The sequence below is a fragment of the Apteryx rowi genome, unplaced genomic scaffold (assembly GCF_003343035.1).
Source record: "Apteryx rowi isolate R43461 unplaced genomic scaffold, aptRow1 scaffold_229, whole genome shotgun sequence".
Classification (NCBI taxonomy): Eukaryota; Metazoa; Chordata; class Aves; order Apterygiformes; family Apterygidae; genus Apteryx; species Apteryx rowi.
This window is the reverse complement of record NW_020448630.1, coordinates 934,634-957,216: the sequence shown is the minus strand read 5'-3', so window position 1 is coordinate 957,216 and position 22,583 is coordinate 934,634. Positions and strand designations below refer to the sequence as shown.

The window sequence follows — 22,583 nt, the reverse complement described above, 5'->3', positions numbered from 1 at the left end:
CCATAAAAAGATATTAAAGGGCATTAATTGTATTAACTACCCCTTTCATGGCAGTGTTGCATTTCAGCCTGTTATTTTTCCTGGGACCGGGATTGGATTAATCAACCTATAGGTATCTGGGTCTTCTCACTGATTGCTTTTAGATGTTAGTAGAAACTTCACCACCACACCAAAAATTGGTTAGGAGTGAGGTGCATTGGTGTGGGGAGCACCTTGGCCAATTGTTTTTAAGATATCTGGATGTGATTTATTTAGCCTTAGATTTAAAAATTATTGGAGGGAACGGGAGCTTTTTAATCTGATAGTTGTACTTTTAACGTCACTGCACAGCTATGCGTAGGTTGTACACAGTGTCTATGAATAGCTTTATATTAATTTATAGCAAAGATGCTAACAACCTTATTTAAATTTTTGCTAATGTTTTTATTTGAGAGATTAAAAAACCCAAACAACAAAACTCTCAACATTAAGAAAAAGAAGCAGAAGAGMTACCGATGAGAAATGGTCTGGATTTGCCACTCAGCAATGGCAAAAGTCTGCATACAAGACAGCTGCAGGCAGAGATGCAGCAGAGTCCAACGTGGTACTCATAGACTGAACGTGATACAAGAAACAACAAACCCAAGAATCAGAAATAACGGCTGTAAAACCCCAGCAACTCCCCATTTGAGTCTTACTTCCAATGAGAAACATGCAAAACCAATGTTTTAGCCTCATCCTGTATTATAGATGGAAACTGTACTCAAATTAGTCGCTTAGCAAACACTGCTTGGGAATTTGGCTGAGTTACCATACTTTGCTACCAAGCACTTGCCTGAGGACATTACATTTTGGCTTCAGTAGCCAGGTATGTCCCTCTGAAGTGCTCAGTTCAGTGGATTCAGTGCTTTTAAGGCAGGGAGGCAGCTGTGGGAAAAAGAGGACCACAACTCAGTTTGTAAGTATTAAGAAAAGGCTGATTAAAAAAACTCCAAAAGAGTTCTGGCCTTTAAGTATTTCACAGCCATAAGGAACAGTAACATTATATATATATATCATGTACATAACATTGCATATAGACTCTGCATGTAAAACATTAACCAATTTATCATGGAAATCTGGTAACAAACAACTTTGCCACACAAATTCATGCTTCAAGAAAGGCTAAGTTTGTGGGATCCTTCTTTGTAAGAGGGTTTCAGTCAATGTTTTGTATAGAAAATATTAAAACAATGATGACAACTCGTTCTCTGAAGCTCCATTCATTACTGTGTTAGATTTCAGAAACTGAAAGAGGTCCTCTTTAGAAAAGGTGTGAATATTCAGAATATGAATTCACCACAAGTGTTAAATGATTCAAAAAAAGGTTTAAGTGTCAGAAGGTCTTACTTGGCTGCAACACTTTAAAGCAATAACAACAACAAAAGGCATAGAAACTGTTTTCCTGCAACACTTGTAAATGCAAAAGTATTCACATTAAAAGCAAAATAACTCTTAAAGAATAAATTGCTCTTTAGAACAGAGAAATGGGAGATGATCTAGGCTTTTACCCATCGTCCTTAAAGTTCAACTCCAGCTGTTTTAAAACATAATGGCTTCATGATTTGGAAAACGATGCCCCATAGGTAACTGGTCTGTATACTCCTATTAAATATGATGCCTAAATTGGCATGATACCCCTGCTGGTAAAGTTTTTATCTCTTCTCCACCATTATCTCCACAATTTAAACAAAAGAACAACTATCCAAATGTAAAATGCTCTTTTTTTAATTACTAAATTATGAAAGTTAAACAGTTTTAAAATGTAAACTTGCAAATAAACCATAACAAAATGTAATTAAGACTTTAAAATTTGCAACTTAGTATTAAAAACTCAATAGAAATAGAAAGGAATTTTTTTTGGTTAAACGTAAGTAATTCAAGGCTGGTACAGACAACTGAAAAGGTAATACTTTGTTCTGTGCATCCCCCATAAAATGTAAAGAAGTGCATAGTAATTCCACTGGAGAACTTGCAGACATAGAGAAAGTAATTTCATTAGCAGTACAGGACATTTAACACACTTATTTTACAATGGAAAATGTTACACACAAAACAGAAAAATCCTAGTTGCATGACCAACAGTTTAGCAGGTGGATATGGCTAAAACGCTATGATTTTAAGACCATTTGAATGTGGTTACACTGTTTAATAAATCTTTTTTAAACATTTCAGTATACACGTTTGGATACAAGAAGTCCTTTCAGTTTCAATTTTTCCAGTTCAAACGGTGATGGTGTAGTTTTCTTGCTTTAAATATGTTCATTTTAATTTCAAGAACAAATCATCACACACTTGTCAAACATTGGAAACATCACTGTAAATACAGCACATGATTCCTGAAAGAGCAAAGTTACAACCATCTACAGGTACATAGTCATAAACAAAAAGTGCAATCCAATTAAAAAAAATCATGCTTGGCAAAAGCCAAAAATTAGATCCACTGGCTTTCAGAATCCTACCAGTGTTTTCATGTCTGCAGTAAAATTATCACTTTCTGGGTACTGCTGCAGCAGGATTCATTCCATTCAAAATGAGTTTCCTCTGCAATAGCACCCATATACTGTATGTACAGGTATGTATATATATATTACATATATTTTATATATAAAAAAGCAAAAAACCAAACACCTGTCCTGATTTTTTTATTTGTTAAAACATGAAAAAAAATGTTTTAGACAAAGAGGCCACTTCTGGAAAATAATACTTTTAGTTGAATCAGGAGAAGACTAGTTAAAATCACATAGGTTTTGCGTTTTAAAAAAAGGAAAGCACTAGGATCAGTTATTGGCACTGAGTTACTATTTACAATGAACAGAGGTTTTGCAGTTTACATAACATCAATACAATGCTGTTTAGGAGTCTCTGATTAAGAAAGAACAAGTGTTTCTCTCCTTTTCATCACGGACATTCAGATTATTAGGACAAGTGGTCATAGGCAAGGGCTGCGGCAGTTCACTGCGGGCCCCCACGTGCACTGTGGTGCTGAAGATGCTGCACTCTGGAGAAGCTGGTCACTGAGTTGGAAGCTAAAGGGCAGGTGGGGCAGGGCTGAGAAACACCTGGTAATTCATGACAGTGTGTGGAAACCAGGGGTTTACAGGTTGTCGCCGGGCTGGTACTGGGGTTCTGTTGCAGTGAAGTAGTCTTCAAGGAAACCCTGCAAATATTCAAAAGTTGGACGCTCCTCTGGGTCTTTTTTCCAGCAGTGGATCATAAGCTCGTGCAAGGAGATGGGACAGTCCTGAGGACATGGCATCCTATAACCACGTTCTACTTGCTCCAAAACTTCACGGTTATTCATGCCTGGTAAGGAATAGACAAATCCACACTTAAGTTACAGAAAACTAACCCAAGTCTACATGTATAACTACATTTACAATACATACAATTTTCTCAAGCGTACTCATTTCTTTTGGTTAAGACAAGCAAAACAAAACCACCTCAAAGTCTTATTTCAGCTCTCCATCTATTGCAAGATAACCTGCCTTAATTTTCTTTCTCAGCAGAGGGTTTTAAAAACCAGTGATGAGTAAAATGCTGCTCCCATGGTTACCCTTTTGGCTTAGTTGAAGTGATCAGGCCCAAGTTATGCAGGGCAGAATTTGGCACTTCCCCAATCCACCAAAAGCAGCTGTGAGATATATTATGTGAGCAGGTTAAAGAAAAGTAAACGCCTTACAACAAACACCAGTCAAAATTCTAAAAATGAAGATAAATTTCTGAAACATTCACCCTGAGCACGGGCCTTTTTAATTTTTTTTAGTGCCTTCTGAGGTCATGCTGCCCAGACTTCACGACGACAAACTGCTACTTTAGACTACCACGTGTGTCTGGTAGCATTATCTTTAGCATCAGCTCAGAGACCTTGTCCTACTGGTGAGCTGTGCTTCCTGGATCTGTGCTGGCTAGGGTTGTTCCTACCACATTCCACTGTCCCATCCCAACCCAAAAGACAAGAAGATTGTTCAGAAGACATGTCAAATGCAGACAAAACATCTCCACTGCAGAATCAGTTCTCTCTCAAAAAAAAAGTTTTAAAAAAGAAAAAAAGTCGCATTACCACCATCCTTGTCTTTGTCTAGGAGGTAAGCCAGGATCCTTGCCACCTTGCCTTTCCTATGTAACCTCCTCAACTCTTGATTCCTCTGCTGAAACATTTTTCACCTTAATTTAATTACAGTCAATCTCAACCTCAGGTTAGCTATCTCTTCCAGTTATTCCTTTGACTTTTTAACAATATCAAGGGTAAGGATGGTACTGTAGGCACACAGAACTATTTCAGAGAAAGTATGTGCATTGACTGCAAGCTTTACAAACTGCTTTCTTGCCCATTGGCAAGCACGGCCCCAGTCCACTGCTGAAAAAAATCTGCAGACTTCACCGCCCCAGCTTAGCACGTTCTGCCGTGCAGCTCTGCAGGGGAACTGGGAACACCACCGTTGTTCTTTCATGACCAGGGCTTGAAACCAGCACCTTGGTGCTGCTCTTCTCACTAGCTTATCCTCCCCTGGGCTTCCATGACTCCATCCTTCCCTGGGTCTCTTCTACCCTGTTCTTCCAGGGGGTCCTCTGGAAAATCCTTCTTGACCCACCGTCAGGACCCAGGGAATCTTCTCCTCTTCTCTCTCTACCCCATATTTTTGGGTAATCTTATTCATGAGAAATATTCAATCACCATCTACAATACAGATTCATTTATCTACTCTACACCTTGACCACTGTGAATAACATCCTTATATTGCCCGGCATTTAGACTGGTAGTTTAGGTGTAACCTTGGATTTGGACTTTGCCCTGAGTCCTCATGTCCTGGCTGTGTTTAATTCTTAAAGATGTTTTGAAAGAAGCATCTGCAAGATACAGCCTTTCCTGTTCATCTGCATCCCCATCTCATGTTACGATTACAAAACCTTTTCCTCTTGACAAAGCAATCTCCTCCTGGTGAAATCCATTCACAATGTCTCTGTCAGGGTCATTTTCCTTGCCTGTGGCCTTAACTGTGGTCCTCACTGTGCTTGCTACTTGCTCCCCCTTGCTATGTGAAATACAAGCTGCTTGTCTTCATTTTCAAAGCCTCTCACAAGCTGCCCCGCTTCTCATTTGGTCATGTCCTGGTCGAGTCACAATTCCTACCTACCTGACCACCTCGTCTTTTCAAACAAAGCGCCGCCGTGCTGTTTCTTATGCTGGCTGTTGCGCATGGGGGGGAGCTCCCCAGAATAGTGCCTCACCCTCCTTCGATCCTCTCCTTACCATCCCCTTTTGTAGTGATAATTTCATAAACAAAGGTTTGATTACTGATTTACAGTATTCCCCATCCTGCAGACCAACACTTTAGTACCGGTTTCTTGCCACCTGCATCCACCCACTATATTTTTTGTGTTAGATGTTTATGAGTAGGAACAAACTGGCCCCTAAAGCAGCCCATGATTAGGACTCCACAGAATGATGAAAACAGAGTAAAAATGGTTCTTCTGCAGGCACCAGACTCTGCCTAGAGTAAAAGTTCTCCTGTCTTACCAACTCCAAAAGACTTATATTGTTAGGTCATGCAGGCTCACAGCACCAGAAAAGCGTGCCACACACTCAACAAACTTTTGGATGTTCCTCAATAGCCAAAAAGAAACTTCACAAACATACTCCACTTTTTCTTTTTAAATTGCAAAAGAATCTAATGGTCTGTGAGGCATCACCACCCCAAAGGCAGAATCAACCCAAACCTTCTGGCTTTGCTGTTTTTGAGATGCTACAAGAAAAAATGGGGATTTTGCCTATGTCATAGTCTCAATTTTTTTTTTAATTTACTTTTTGAACAACAAGCTGCACTATTTTGTCTTATTCTCATCTCCAAATCAGCTGAATTAGCTCAAGTTTTGGAGTAAAAACTTCTGTGCTTTCCTTCCCTTACATAGTGAAGCCTATCAAAATGAGTGTTATACCTAAATCACACACACTACAGTATGAGCAAACTGCATTCTTTGTTTTTATTTTGGCAGTACCCCTTTAAGTATAACATGGATGGAAGCAACAGCAGCAGAAAAGCTCCTTCCCAACTGATTTGTTTTTCTAAGATATCAAATGTTTGGTATTTTTATCCAGTGCATTACTCAGTGCTGCAAAGTGTACTCTGAAACTTGATAACGAACTACATGCTGGAAGAAAAACCCGGAGGAGAGAAGGGGGGAGGGAAAACACAAACAGCTCTTCGCTTCCCTTTTCTTTTAAAAAGGCAGAAAAGAGAACATAAAAGAGACAGTGTTGACTGAAGTCATAGTCATTTCTGTCCCTGGAAAGACAGTGAAGCTAGGTTTTGCAGTATTATCCAGAAAAACACCCTTTTTTTCTTTCTCCTTTTCCCTCCTCCAAATAAATTCCAGATAAGAAACTAAATCAAGTGACCTTCACGTTCCCTTTGGAATTCATTTCTCCACCAAAGACTGCAGAATCTAGGATTCTCCAAAGATATTCTGTTGCTTTTAAGATGTGCTGCTAGCTGAAAAAGAGTTTTGAATACATTTTTTCAAGATCTTATTTGGATTATTAGTCAGACTTACTGAAACAGCAATGTTTTAGGGATACTACCTTTTTACTTCTTACAGGGCCTATTTATGTTTACAAACCTATTATCTAGATTCACTTATCCTATCTTGCACGTTTCAGTGCTTCTCTTTTGATAGCAGGAGCCTGTTGTATCTGCACTTCTAACACCACAGAGAGAATATCTGAACAGTTAGTACAACGCTTCTCTCCTAATGAATTCCCAAGAGTTTCGCGTCTTTTAGTAAATAATAAATGAAATTCTGATTGCAGTATACTTCTAGACCCCTTAAAAGTTTATTTTACAAAACTTTACATCTGTGGAGTAAACTACCCAGCAATGTTCTCCTGCAGACTACAGCTATTTCATCTTCTTGAAAACCTGTTTGTGTTCATGTTTCTAGAACCAGTATTTTGACCAAAAAGAAAACATCCAATTTCCAAAAGGCAGCTTTTCTATTAGCTCCTCATTCCCCAAGAACAGCAAAAACCAAATAACCCCCCACTGTCCAGTTCTGTTAGTGGAACATCCAGTAGTCTTAGGATACCACAGAATATGTCCATTTTAAAACCTGATAGAATGAAAATCTACTGCCCATACAGACTGGGGACAGAAACACAATGCTGCTTGATTTTTCCTAGAAAAGCTTCAATAGTAAGAGATGTAAGCTTATATTTTACATAGATTACTTTGGGCAACCCAAACCCAGTGAGGGCAGTGATGGTTTTAAATCACTTTATTCTGTCTTCCTTCTTTTGGACTGAGAATTAGGTTTCAGGATCCACTGCATACTCTCAGTCCAGTGACCAAACTACACAGATACAAATGCTTAAAATAAGACCCTTACAACAACAGCATATCTGCTGTGTTTCAGACATTAAAGGTTCTCCAAGGACCCATAGTTTTGCCTCTGCTCATGTTCAAAGGTTCCTCAGACATATTTTCAGTGGGCAGCTTGGCACTTCTCTAGTGCAGTTGAGAAGGTAAAATTGTTTAGCTCTCCAGAGGGGCTAGATCACGTTGACACTGAGAGCATGCTTCAAAGGGAGAGGTACAACAGAGACCATGGGATGATTTGTGAGTTTTGGTTAGCTCTATGTAGAAACAGAATTCCTAATTTCCGTGGGTAACTCTGAAGAAAAGCCAGAAGCAAGGGGAGAGGGATGGGATATGGGGCTCAGACAGGGACATGATTCCATACATAGGAACAATAGTTCCTGTAATAGGGCATGGGAAAGCTACTCCTGAATGCAGAGAACCTTTGAGTCATAATGCTGATTGCTACAGCAAATAAGGTGAACTTAATTATTCCTGTGGAAAAGTAGTAATAAGTTATAGGCATCTGGAAGTCAAACCATTTCACTTAGAAATTAAGGGTTAAAATCCCCCAAGAACTCCTTATCCTCAAAACACCCACAAGGCTAGGTTATCAAAATCTGCCTTTTTTTAAAAATAAAGTATCATTTGACAAGTATAATGGATGCAACTTTGAGCTACAGCATTTGTGAGTGGAACTTTCCTATGTAGCAAAGAACACACCTGAACATATCTGTGCTATGTGTTAAGTACACATCTCTCCAAACTTCTTATTTACTATCCATGATGATGGTATGTACACACGCCAGCTCACAGATGTGTGCTCAGCCCAGGCCCTGGGGAGCGCACCATGCACTCTCTCACATTTCTGGCCCCAGGCTCCCCAGCTGATGGGGAGGCTGAACACAGCTCCCCAGTGATTGCACAGGTGCTTGAGCCCAAGCTCAAAGCCCAGCCTGGTTGGGTGCAGCACTGTGGATGGTATCATGGTGGCTGTCGCGCTAGACATAAAATGAAAATGCTCTTGATGTGACAAATGCAGCAGAGTGCAAAAGGGGCAAGTCAAAGGTGTTGGTTTAGTGAAGCTGAGATTTGTGTCTATCCAAAAGGCAACATGTTAAAACCAACAATCTCTCTGGACTACTGCCAGAGAAATGTAGCCTCCTACTCTTAAACTTCATTTAAGAAAATACTAAGACCCAAGAGAAATTTGTGAAAAGGGAAAGAAACAGAAACTGAAAAAGGTTGACTATGTAGATTATTTTTTAAACTTGGCTCCTCTTCTGCCCATATCCAGTTTTTATTTCCTCAGCGTGATAACGTGAACCTCAACACCCAAAAAGACTGTGAAAGTTGCTTATTTCAATCTGCTGTCTTGTGGAAAGAAAGGGAAAGCATTAGGGAATGCTAGGGAAAGCATTAATAAATTAGTTATCACAACAGTCCATTAGGTCCATTGACAGAGGAGCAGGCTTGGCTAAAGGATGAAGATGAGGGCACATGTCAAAAAGTCAGACCCTTGCTCGTGAGAGCTATTAGGTCTGGGGGCAAGGCTAGATCATGAACTCTGGCTTGATCTTCACCTCTGCTGGCAAAATCTTTATTGCTCACATACCATGCCACTGTTCCAGCCTGTCTTCCAAAAGGGGGCATCAGAACAGGACCTGACTGAAATCTAAGGGACAGTGAAAGCCAAGTCCTGCCCCATACACTATCTGTGCCTCTCCACACACTGCCTGCCTTCTCCTTTTGTCCTCGTTGTGCTTCTCCCTCCTATGCAAGCTTAAAACAATGCTTGGTTCTCAATAGCATGAGGTAGAGTGGCTTGCAGGCATGGTTACCACCGCAGAACTGGGGCGCGTGATTTAAATAACCACTCCAGGCACCAAGATCTTGTCCAGCAAGAGGGCAATTCCTTTGTTTGAGGGCCTCTCCCTGCTCCCCTGGCCTGCTATGAGCAGGAGCACTGGGACAATGTGCCCACAATTATTTCAGAAACTGGATATTACAGCAGGGTGTCAGCTCCATGACCCTTTTTTGTTTCAAGGCTGACCCTTTCCTGAGCTTGCAAATCCCCTTGCCTTGGATGGTAGAATGGGTCAGTGGTGCCTATGAACTGCATGCTCTCACCTACAGCTTGTCTGCTGCAACTTGGGTGATGAGGGCAGAGTCCTGTCCCTGGAGGTGGCTCACCTCCCATTTCTCCCTCCTTGCGCAAGCCATGATGCAAAGGCAGGAAAGGCCCTTCCCCTGTGGCAGTGCCTGAACCCTTCTCCTTGACCCAGACAGGAACCAGAATTCATGAAGCTTTATCCTTCCAGGAGGTCCTTCCCTCCCCAGTGTGAAGTAGGAGATGGATGGTCCCTTCCAGGTCAGGGGAAAACAGTATCCTCTCTGAGGGACTCAGGAGGGCCATGTCATTCTGGGAAGTCCAAGCCCTCTGTCAATCCTACACACATACCCTGGCTTTTGAGAAGGCCCCCATTCCCCAACTCCCCTGTTGTCTCAGCGTATAAAAGCCTTCTCAGTCAGGGTCTGGGAAATGAGACCTAGTTTAAATCTCTAAGGACTAATACAAAATTAAAATAGAGGCTACCCTTAGGTAAAACTGACCGAGGGAGGAGTGATGGTGGTCGTGGGAACGATTAAGGGCTCCGGCCTGAGGCAAAGATGGGAGTCACAGCAGGGAGGAAGGGTCCTGGTGCAGAGCTCATGCAGTATGTAACCAAGCAAGTACGTGACCATCCAGTAAATTGCTCCCTCTTGTCATACTTAGCCCATAAAAAGTTGTTTCTAGCTACTTGATCTCTTCCTAACATGGGTAGGGGAGAATGAGCCGGAAAGACTGTCAGCATGTGGGGGCTTTATGTAGTAAGGGATGAAGGGGGAGGGCAGTGCTGAAAGAGAAGAGACACCACCAGTTGTCTTTGATGTGCTCAAACTGCCACGTAATAAAACTGTCTGTATTTTCAGGACATAGACCATGCCTGAGATTTCTGTCATGGATCCTACAAGAAATTATATACTACAAGCACTTAAACGCACATCCACTGTCCTCATTCCCCTACAGGGAAGGAAAGCAACCCTTGGGAAATGTGGACCTCCTCTATTGCCCTGGCCAGTACAACATTCAATTATTAACCACGGAGTTAATGAAGGGCTTAGACATTGCCCACATTACTATTTCTTGTGTGTGTGTGTGTGTGTGCATAGTAAGCCAGAAGGGTAGTTATAAAGTATCTCTCCTCCACAAATGCAGAGCTCAGCAAAAAAACCCAAAACAACCACCCTTAACTCTGTCCTGGTTGGCAAGAGTCCCTGTACACCTACTCTGCTAGTACTGACCAGGAACTTCCTCTTCTTATATCATGGTCAAGATCTTTGCCCACCCTGTGGAAATAACATTATCAGCTAAATTTTACACATCTTCTTTATAACTTCTTCAACCTTTGCACACAGTGCCTTGCCTGCATTTAACCCTCAGTAAGTCCATGGATAACATTGACCCTTCCGTGCCACAGTCAGTAACCCTCCTGGCAAGAAGACCTTTGAGCCTGCTACTGACACGACCTGCTCTATGCAGTGGCAGGACCCTCCTTCCTTTAACCATGTACRGAAGTGTTGGGCAGAGGGATTCATCCATTGCACAAAAACATGCCATCCTCCCTTCTGTTCCCTCTTTCTATTGTCACAGTCACAGCTTTGCTAAGCTGCTGCCTGTCAATCCTGCCAAAATTCACTACTGATCACTAAAAGCCTTCCAGACCCCATATTCTCTCCCCAAATATCAGCTACCGGCTGCTAGGAGCTAGCAGAGTCAAAATTTCTGAGCAAAAACTCTGGGAGTTTAGTTTTGCAGAGCTCAGCATTCTAAAGTGGCATGAGATACAACAGGATAAACTGATCACCACCGTGAGGCTTTTCCTGCTGAATTTGATGTACGGATCTGACTGCGTGGAAATGGCACAGATTGGCAAATTGAAACTGCTCTAGCGCACTTTCCATTAAATCAGCTGCAGTGCACACAACCAAAGTTTACTGGGGAGTATTTAGGGAAATTTCCAAATGAAGAACAAAGATGTAACTAGATGCCCTGTTGTTACTATCTGTGTTGATAAGTAAATGAAGGGCTTGTTTTTTTCCCATGTAATGCGCTGCTTTCACTTCACCCTTTTCCTCTTCACCTGAATGCCTACAACCTTTAGGGGGCAACAGAATGAAAAGCTCTTTCTGCATAGGCAGATCCAATCATCCCTGCTACAAATCTTAATCCCTTGAATACTTGGCAGGGTTTCAACAAAGAGTCATGGGGCCTCCAGCTTCCCCATGCAGAGAATCTGGCCCCTCTATGACCTTGCCTTGAGCTCTGGCCTGCAATTACAGAATTCTTTTCTTTCCTTTCCATCCACATCTAAAACCAGGATTGAAATTTAAGCATTTATAAAAAAGAGATTTGGTAACACCAGACATTCAGGCAGTCATCAAAACTTGCACAGAACCAGACTGACAGAATAAATGGGATAATGTCACTCTGGGAGTTTAACGGTTGGTATCTTAAAGTGAGTGCAATACTACAGAGAGCTAGTTGCTCCATAATACAGTAATTTTACATGGTTTTCTTTTTGTTTGTTGAGAAAAGTTATAATAATTGAATTGAGAACAATAAAAAAGAGAATTAGAAATGAACATGTTGGATTTTCTGCCTCTTGCCATTTTCAACATGACCATCACACACTGGCTGAGTTAGGACCATTTTTAAGCATATGCAAAACTTATGCATGATAACCATCCTTCTTTGAGCCTAATGAAAATAATCATTCCAATTATTTGTCCAATAAAAGTCCAATTTATGCATATGACTCATTCCTATTTCTTTCCCCAGGTGAAGCATGGCTGAAACTAGTGACTGTTTTCTTACCTGGATATGGCACTCTCCCTTTTGTTACCAGTTCTGTCAGTAGGATCCCAAAAGACCACACGTCTGACTTTATTGTGAACCTTCCATACAATGCTGCTTCTGGCGCAGTCCATTTAATGGGAAACTTTGCACCTAATGAAAGAATAAATGAGTTTTAATCAAAATAGAGACAGAATCAAAGTAGCAGTTCAATGGTGACTGTTTTGCTCTGCAACACTTGTGGGCTGACAGAGCTGCAGACGTATTAACGTACGACTCCCTGGAATACAACCAAGGAGGATGGGACAGGTGGAATGTGTAGGGCAGAGGGAAAGACTTAGCAGGAAAGGAGTGGATTTGTCCCAGATCCCAAGAGAAGGGTAAGAAATTTTAATTCAGACTTGAGGTCTTATGAAAGAAAGAAGCTGTAAAAACCAATAAGCCCAACATAATAGAAACTTCCCCCAAATGTTTTCAATTAACATTTCCCTATGATATTTGCAACTCAAACAGCATTAGCACGTATGAATAGAACCGAGATTTATTAGAAGTGCACCTCCCAGTTTCTCTGCTCAAGCTGAGCAAAATGTAAAACAAACAAACATGGTAAAAACGTAAATTAAAAACAAACCTAACATTTCATTAGAAACACCCAAGGATTTAAAAATAATACTGCCATGCGAGTTGCTTGGAGTGCAATGATGTCAAGGCATAACTTTGGCCTATGATTTATAGCTTGACAGAATACTGTAAGCTCCTGGCACTGAAAAGCCCATAGTGCCTTAAATACGTGCAGTTCTAATGTGCTCATCCATCATCGGAGTTTGTAGGAGCCAGTTGTGGTAAGGATGGTACGATAACAAGCCTTTAAACACTGATTTATTTGCCTTTCCAATCATTTACTGTTTTCTCAGGGAAAATACTTTTCAGTATAACTTTAAAGAAAACTCTTGTGGTAATAATTAACTCATAGTATGTATGAAAGAGTATGCAGACATTTCCCTGGTGCCTTGTATTAGCATACAAGCAAAAGAGTTGCATTGCCTATTGCTGATCCCTAGTGACAAACACTCTCAAATTTTGAAACATACTGACTTTGACTTCTCACCATCCTCCTGTAAAAGTTGCCTTAGCTTTCAGGAGGAGTGTGGAAATTGTAACGTGGATAAATCACTCTCAGAGAGTTAAGTTATGGCACTGTTTACAGTTCCCTGCTGGCACTGCTCTGCCATTGCATTCAGTGCTCGATGCCTCACAGCTTCTGCTGTATGCTGCAATCTCATCTGGGCTCAGAGCACAAAGTAGACATGGTAAATCTCATTCCCTTACTTAGTAAAACATCAGGTGTGCTAAAAGCTTTCCAACCCTAAATGTAAGTCATCCTAAGAGAGATTGCTACTCAGAAAGAAATACATATTTTCTTGTGAAAGTTGCACTTGCTCAAAAAGGTCCTGCTAAAATTAAAAGACACAGGACGTTTCAAATTCCTAATGCCTGAAGTTAGGAACTTAAGTCTAGTTAAGCATCAGCATATCAATGGTTAGATTTGCAAAGATGCTCAAGGATTTGTGGATGTCTATGCACTTTCAGAAAAGTCAGCCTGTTCTATATTTACACTAGTTGATATGAAGGCAGGAGCTAAAATTCAGGTGCTCAGCTTTGGCCTCAATCTCCCTTAGCTACACTACTTGTTCATGAGACCAATCTTATTTTACAAACACTCAAAGTTGGCAGAGCTTCATCTTCTCTTAAACTCCATGTTTGCTGTGATGCCCGAGAGCTCTGCAGCAGCCTGCCATGGTGAGAGCCCCCGTCCTGGAGCTTCGCCCAACTTCAGCAACACCAGCAGCCACAGGGCAACTGGCTCCCCCAACCACTGGCAAAGCCTGGGGCAACAAACCCTGTGCCAATCCCTGGAAAAAGTGCAAGCTGCGCATATCTGTGGGTCACGTTCCCTAGGCCTGTGGTTCATGGCAGGCATGTTATGAATATGAGGACTAATGTCCCTCTGTTCTCTCATACATGCAGCTGAGATAGTACACAAATACCATGCCAGCTGAAGGAATAGCTCTAGGCTGGCCATCAGCCTGAAAACTGGCTATCAGACCTGGACTTTGGCTGGTGGTGTGTGAGATGGCCAAGCGTGAGGATTTGTGTGTTCATTTGTTGCACATGTTTTATCCAATAAGTTTTTCAGTCAATCAGCTGTGTTTCTCTGAGAAGCTGAACCAATGCCAGTTTAATTCCCTTGGACTTCATAATTGGATCCAAAGGTAGCAATCACCTAGAGCTCATCTTTGGAGGACAAAAATCTCTTCAAACTCCTTTGTGACCAACTCCCCCACTAATTTTACCTTTTTCATCTACTGCCAGCGTGGCACCAGGAGGTGAGTATGTGGTTTGCTGAGGGACCATGGGAAGATAAGAAGCAAGGTAACTAGGTGAGAAGGGGGGACAATTCCAGCATATCCATTTTCCTGAGAGCTAGAGCAGTACCAACCCCATGGGACATGATGAGTGCTGCTGGAAAAGACAAACAGTGTGCACTGTCGAGTTTCTGATGGCAGCATGACTACTGATTACATTTCTATATTGCCTCTGCTACAGGTGATTCTCTGTCTAAAACAACTAATACAACAGTCACGTGTTCATTTTTTGCAGTGTTTCCTGAAGTTTGGTTTGAAAGGGGAGGAAGCTGGCAGAGAGGCCACTAGCAGAGTTCTGTCTTATGGTTTTCAGGGCCTACAATGCATGCTGGAAGCTAGATGGTCCAAGAGAGCCAATGCCTTCATATGGCAGAGCCATTGGTAGGGGGAAAGCAGAGACCGGTGAGGAGGCACCAAGCCAGCCACCTGCACAGTTGCAGGTACAATGCATGAACAGCCGTAACAGAGAGAGATGGCACGTAACTCGCTTGAAACGAGGATAAGCAACAAGGGTGAGAAGCACTTTTTGAGCACCACCAGAAGCTGCGTGTGCTTCCAGAGGAGCTCAAACAGGTGGCAGCACCACTGCTACAGCGTGAACAACGCCAATGTGTGTGTACGCATGCGTGTAGGAGTTCATCACAGCAATACTTTGCGGTGACTAAAGTGGATCCCCTCCAAGGTGCTGTCTCCCATCTAATGTCTGGTACTGGGGACACAAGCAGTGCACTTCTGCAGAAACAGAAAAACCTCCAAATGCATGGAGCACCACTCCAAAGCCTCCTGACTGCTATTGCTGTACAAAGCACTTGCACAGGCCAGATGCTGTTCCAGTTGCTCAGCCTGGCTTCTGACCGACATGCAGTCTCTGCATTCACTCTGTTCCCAATGCACTGATTAAAAAATACACCCCCTCCCTCTGTTCAGGTCTCAGCAGCTTATTAAACCAGCTGAATTTGTGCTGAAAACAAATTACAGCATCAGATCATCAGATAAAATTTGTATTACTGGCAAGCATATTAATAAATTTGATAAGCCAAATTACCCCACCTGACGAAGCAGCCTATCTCCTACTTTCAAGGCATATTTTACATCAGCGGGGGGATTTGTCTCTTTTTTTGCTGGAACAGCTGAACACATTTTATTACAAACTAGCAGGTCAGTAACTCGATGCCTATAAACCAATCATGCTCTAAATTCATTAGGTCAGGATACCCTGTCTTTGCCCAAAAGTTAGGTCTTAAGCTATGGCTTTTATCCCCACTCCTTTTTAAAAACACTTCAGCATGGGAAAAGCCTTTTTTGGGTTTCTGTGCTGCTTGGAACCATAAAACAATAAGCCAAAGCTTCTCATAGGATTTATTGTTAGGGTGGCAGGCCTACCTCTGAGGATTTTAGATTTAGCCCTGGAATCTCTGCCCTGCTCTGTCCAGACATTCACACAGGTTATCTCCCAAGAGGATTTCTCTGGGAAAATCAGTCAGTGCCCCTGCTTTAAGTCTTCCTTGGCTCCAACAAGGTTGCGCAATGATAAAGAGCAGAGGGGGCTGGGATAAGTGAGTGACCTTGGCGTACAACTCTCTGCATGGATTCTTCGGATGCTAGGGAAAATCCCTCAGAACTTTGTTTTTCAAATCTAAATCCCTTCCAAGCTGAAACCTCTGAAATCCATGCCCTAGCGCCGGTGCCAGCTTGCTAACGATGCCATTTCAGGAAATGCTACGAAGTTGCTACCTTTTGCACCTTAAAACCAGTCCCAGCTGAACACCCCAAGCCCTAAGACCCATATACCACGAGAGCTCTCAGGTCAGCGACCGGAGAATGTAGTTCAGCACTGAATTGCTGGGGCTTAAAAAGGAAAGTTGCAAAAGGTAGAAGCTAAACGCTGAAACAGGCTTGTAACAGGAAACGAGTCAGTCGTGGCAGGCGATGATGAGTGCTGTGTGGGAGGGACTGCGCAATTACATTTTTTTGTGTTGTGAGAACTAACATGAAATTCCAAGCCTGGCAAAACATCAGAGATCAGGACCAGGCTTGGCAGGCTGCTCCCGCCCCGGGAAGCGGGGAAATGAGGGGCGGTATGGCAGGTCTGAACGCAGCCCCTCTTCCCCTCGTGCTTCCTCTTGACCTGGTCACACTCCCTTTTTGCAGAGCAGATGGCATTGCCGCAGGAGTGTATCAGTGATCCAGGACCCCAGGGGCTTGCTGTTGAGTAATAAGAGTCGTTCGGCCTGTCTGCTCCACTGCGGGCCCCGGGAATGGCAGGCAAAGAGCAAGGACAAAGCCCTGGATGCTACAGCCTGCAGCACAGTTCGTAGCAAACAACAGAGACCTGATTAGCTGCCGAACCGGCAGCCAAGTCCCTACAAAAGGACTGGCAAGAGCATGGTGGGAGAAAAAAAAATCCCCGCTCATTTCTAGGAAAAAAAAATAAGAAGCATCATTTGGTTTTGAGCAGGGCAGGAAGGAGATGATTCTAACTGTTAAGGAGGCAAAAATGATCTGAAAGTTTACAAACACGTACCAGAGCTCCCGAAATAGCTCTGATTTGTCTGGAAGGCATCAGAAAGATCCTTATTGTTTCACGTGTGCTGGAGTAGCATTACTGCAAGTGCTGCCAGTGTATGCAGTAGAAACACAGCCTGGAAAATAACTCTGCTCTTTTTCTGTAAACGCATTTTTAAATTTGTATCAGCTGCTACTGCTTAGAATAGTAACAACTCTTCCCCAGCAACTCTGTGGGGCACTCAGCGCTCTCTGCAAAAATGCCATGTGCTTGGCCAAAACGCTGCATAGCTCTGAATCCCATCAGCACAAGGGTAACAAAACTGCATGGGAAATCTTGTGTCGGAGGTGACGGGAAGCTTCTCTCTGCCCTGGAGAAGAGCAGGAGTTTTAAGGCTTGCCTTGCGAGGCGGACACAAGCATCCTCACTGAGGGAAGGAGACAAGGCTGACGCCCAACACTGTGCAAGGGGAAAAGATGATGCAACAGCAACTGTCAAAAGAGCCAAGCCCTGATGGTGCAGGCTGCAATACAGCCCACCACTGTAGCCTTTAATATGGGTGTCATTTTAGTAGGCATGTTTTTCCCCTTTGATTACTCACTTCCTCTAAAACTAGAGGAACCAAATGCTCATTACAAGCCAAGAACTTTTTTTTTGTATTATTTAATGGCAGTATATAGCTACTAGTTACACACTTTAAATCATTAGTGGTGTGACCATCTCTTTCCTTCCTGACAATTGCTGAGAAATGGCACTGCAGACAACGAACCACTTTTCATTTACCTCTCATAAATCAGGAGTAGTCAGGCCTCCTTTGTTCAAACCAAAAAGAAAATAAACCAGTCAGTAAAATGTTACCACCAGGCTGAGTAATACCCGCACAGGTTCAGGAATCCTGCACTCTAACCCACTGGGGCTCAAAGCATCCCCATCTGTTTCCTTTCAAAATATTTAAATGGAGACAAAAGTGACAGTGGGGGAAGGGAGCAGGAGACRGAGCAAGGCTGGAGAAAACCACCTCTGCTCTGCTCCAACAACAAGCTCTGTACCAACCCGCTTTAGCCGTGAGACGGAGGACTGCGGAGGAGAGAGGGACCCAAGGCTTTACCCTTCACATCTTGTATGGCAGAACATGTCTTTGCTCCCCGAGGAGCTGTGGGGAGGCAGCGCTCCCTGCCCCCCTTCCCTCCGCTGGCCAGGTTCTGTTCCTGTGTCAAAATTCCCACCAAGGCAGTAGTCAGCTAGATAAACAGAGCAATCCCCAGATGCATCCCCTTGGAGGCTGAAGCAATAGGTCATGGGAAACAAGCAGAGGCAACCGTTTCCTTCTGATACTGTGGTCTCCACCAAGCACTGCTCAAAACTGAGGCTAAACAAAACAAAACGGGATTGAATTCCACTTAGAGAAAGATTCCAGTGGAATAAGAGAAGCCATTTTTCTTCCTCAGTAAGTTAAAGGTACTAACTAGGGTGTCCAGCTGGAAGCCAGGTTAATTGCAATGAAATGTAAAGCGAAATTATGCTTTTTGGTTAAAAAAACAAAAACAAACAAGCAACAGGTTAAGAAAGGGTCAAAAAAACATTAGTAAAAGTAGGAAAATCTTTCTACAAAACCCATCCATCAGTCCATGGACAGAATGATGCCACTAGAGATGTTCACACAGTTGCAACCCTCTGGGCCCCTGCTTTAAGGCATTCTCTAGCCCTGCAGGACTTTAGTCTGACCTCAGTAAGAGGAAGACGTATTACCCATCCCTCTGCAGTACAGGAAAGATGGGTGACTTCTCCAAACTTGCACAATCAGATCACACCAGAGAAAACAGGATTCAGGTCTCCTACCACCAGCCACGCAGGTTCAAGGCCAAACCACTCCTCCTTTCCCAGCCAGACTCTTTTTCCACAATACAAGCGATTTCCATAGTGGAAGAAGGGCAGGCAATATCCACGTCTATGCTCCCTCTCCCCCGCCAGTCCCGGCATTCCACATTTTTGCAGCTCAAGGTTTTCCCATCCAAAACCCAGTAATTTTTATTGTCTTATAAAAACGAAGCTTCTCCACATCAAGCAGGCCAGGTTTCAAGGATTTCTAACATGTAAAGAGGGCAAAACTATTCTGGGAGATTTTAACCAGGAAGCAAACAGGGCATCAAAGGATTTCCTAGGGATCATGAGCTGGAAGAGATCTGGCCAGGAGTAGGTTACATAATTGTCTTTTAAAACAAATAATTAGTCATGTCAAACTATACACTGAATGGTTTCCAAAGGGAATAAAAAACATGGCAGTAAAACAGACAAAAATGGAGATAATATAGAACACTGTTTCAAAGCCATTTTACAGACTGGATCTGGCTGCCTTTTTTTCATGTATTACTCTTCTTGTTTTACAAAAGAGAAGGCAAGGCAAGCAGCTTTCTGTCTACCGCAGCTTGCAGACACTGTTATTGCTCTGGAGAGCAATGACACAAGACTGTTTTTGCAAGCAAGGAACAATTCGCACCCTCAGGCTCAAATCAATATCGGTTAACTCTCTGCATTAGTATCTATAACAGGTTCTTTAAGGGCCCTCACAAAATAATCAGGCCTTCCCGTCCAAACACACAGTAGGTGACCGTTAGCATGGATGTCGCCTGTGCTCCACATCTTTGTGACTAGGTACTGCAGACAGCAATTAAGAGTGGTGCAAATGGCATGAGAGCTTCTGCTCCCAGGGAAATATAAGGCATTCTGGAAACTCTCTGACTCATTCTGTCAACACTTGAAAGTTACAGAAAGAAGTTAGCTCTTTCCTAAGAATTAATGACAAAATCCATGCTAAAACAGGGACTTTTGGTTAAGAGAAAAAGTTTGCAATAGGAAGGAGTAAATGTGGGCTAGGGAGTACTTAACTGACCTCATCTGATGACATACAACATGGTTTAATAAGACACTCACTGGCTTTGAAACTGAAAAGGGACGGAGCGGTATTTACTGACACATATTGAGCAAGCACTACTACTGTACTGCCAACAGAGAGAGAACAAAACTGTAACTTTGCAAACTTGGATCAACATCTGACAACTAAGCATGACTTGTAAAGAACGACTAACTACAAAGAGCTTGTGTATGGCTCAATCTGAACAAACACATGCTTTTAAAAAAAGTTCTAATACTCTTTGATATATTTTTATAGCATATCAGTGGTTGGTTGTGCCCAGCAATTTGTGTGGCACTGGCAAATGGCTTTGCTATTACAGTAACATTTTAAGTTCCCAAAGAAAAGACTGTTCTCAGAGAGACAGCTGTATTGAATAAAGGCAGAAGTCTTGAATAGATTGTTTTGACCAGTTTGAAAAAAAAAGAGTAGCACAGCAGTTCAGTAAATATTAGAAGACACACTAACAATAAATAGCTTATAGTGGCATAGACTTTTTTGGGTTCCCTGTTCAGGTTTCTAAGGTGGTAAGTAAAGTGTTGCTGTTGTTATGGCACCATAAGGATCTTGTCTTCAGTGTCACTTAACTCACCTGGGCTCACAGTTATCATATTTCCTTTAAAAACTGACCAAAATGAAACAAAGACAACCAAATAAAGTCTCTTATTTAGGATGTGCATTGACCAGTAAAGTTCTGGGCTAGCAGTTAAACATGAGTTCAGGATTTACTGAAGGCAACTGCAAAGCATATGACAGAGATTTTTTCAAAACAATTTTCCACTCTTCCTCATAAGAAAAATGACACTCCATGCTATGCCTGCTGTAGTATCTACCTTGTCTTGCTGTATATTCGTTGTCTTCAATCAGTCTTGCTAATCCAAAATCAGCAATCTTGCATATTAGGCCATTCCCCACCAGAATGTTTGCAGATCGCAGATCTCTGTGTATATAATTCATTCGCTCAATGTAAGCCATTCCTGCAGCCACCTGTTAGAAGCATGAAACACAATCAGTGCATTTTAAAACAAACTGGTACATAAATGGGCTATGAAACACATATACCTAAATGCTCAGTACTCTGAAAACAGACCTGGGCTGCCATGTCCACTAAATTCGGTAACTTCAAAGCTCTTCCTTCTCCATCTTTCAAGAAATCTAGCAAACTCCCTGTAAATGCAAAGTTGAAATAATAGAGAAATGTTAGGGAAATAATGACTATTCATCAGGATGGATATGCAGCCTTATATGCAATATTAAAGACAGAAATGTTTTGAGTCCAAGTGAACAGCTTCAAAGAAAGAGCAATATTTTCAAATTCTCCTATTATACATTGTTTTGCTCTGCTTTAAGGTTGGCTTGCAGAAGAGTATGTCACTAGTCCAAAGGAAGTTGCAGAGAAAAGAAACAAAGTTGTTTTTAATTTTCCTGACTATTACTAAGAAAGCTGATCTTTCTTAACTTATTCTATGTGCGCCAGTGCTCTTTTAAAGTACATAGCGCTGCTCTCTAAAGGCGTCAGCTAACTGAAAAGCATCAGCTCGGTTCCAAGCCACACAAGTTATGGAAAAAGTCAGATCCCAGCTCAACCTACTCCAAAGGAAAGGTCAGCCCGGAGCCCAATAAGCCCAAAGGGGCTAGCATTAATAAAGGCTAATTTTCCTTAGGAGATAGAAATTAGTAGTTATTCTTCTTTAGGTAACATGCAACTAATCAYAGTGTGAAGTGGTAGTTTTAGAAGACCGCTATGCAAAACTGAAGAAGACAAAGTGTAGGTCAGACAGAAGTGGTTTTAGCAAAAGCAGTATGCACACAGCTTCCCTGTGTAAGGGAAAGCAAGGAAGTTCCCTGTAGCTTTTAAAAGAGCTTAGGATGCTATAGCTCTATTTCCAACCTCATACTTAGCGTGTATTTAAACAGAGAAGTGGAGCAGTCCCCTTTAAATAAGGCCAGCCAAATGGTTTAATAAATAAGGGGAAAAGACAGATGATTAGGCATTTTTCCCCTGATAAATCCTCAGCCTCAAGCTCAGAACCAAAGATGCAAAATGGTACAGTAAAAACTAGTAAACTAAGCCAAAACAAACCATGTATTTCAGAAAGATTTTGAGAAGTCTTTTTTTAAGGGGAAAAAGCACATGCTTGACACTGAGACATATGATTAAAGTGTGAGTTAGTCAGTGCTTGGATGCCTCTGAGGAGGGAGGTGGGCAGGCACCTCCCAGGAAAATAAAAATCAACTCCAAATAGACTGAAAAAATGTACTCAGGATTTTAGAGTGTATCCTCCAACGTACAACGAAACTACCCTGTGAGAACTTATGTTTCCTATTTGGTTCATTTGCTTTTCCAAAACAAGTAGATTTTTTGCTCTACTCTCAGCACCCCTGCTGGAGATCTGATGGAGCTAAAAGTTTTTTTCTTTTCTCATTTTACTACATTGTAACCAGTTAAGTAGCTTAAAGTAAAAGAGAA

At 42.1% G+C, this 22,583-nt stretch overlaps 1 protein-coding gene across 5 annotated transcripts in view; it reads right to left on the bottom strand.

Moving 5' to 3' along the window:
• Positions 1 to 418: 418 nt before the first annotated feature.
• Positions 419 to 22,583, bottom strand: part of FYN (FYN proto-oncogene, Src family tyrosine kinase) — a 139,974-nt gene continuing 117,809 nt past the window's right edge. For all 5 annotated transcript variants that reach the window (XM_026065558.1, XM_026065555.1, XM_026065557.1 and 2 more), the window contains exons 11-14: positions 21,204 to 21,280; positions 20,947 to 21,100; positions 12,292 to 12,423; positions 419 to 3,324 (exon numbers count right to left, since the gene is read on the bottom strand). In XM_026065558.1, the coding sequence (XP_025921343.1) occupies positions 3,116 to 3,324; positions 12,292 to 12,423; positions 20,947 to 21,100; positions 21,204 to 21,280 (572 nt within the window). In that variant the 3' untranslated portion in view covers positions 419 to 3,115. The remainder of the gene's footprint in view (positions 3,325 to 12,291; positions 12,424 to 20,946; positions 21,101 to 21,203; positions 21,281 to 22,583) is intronic.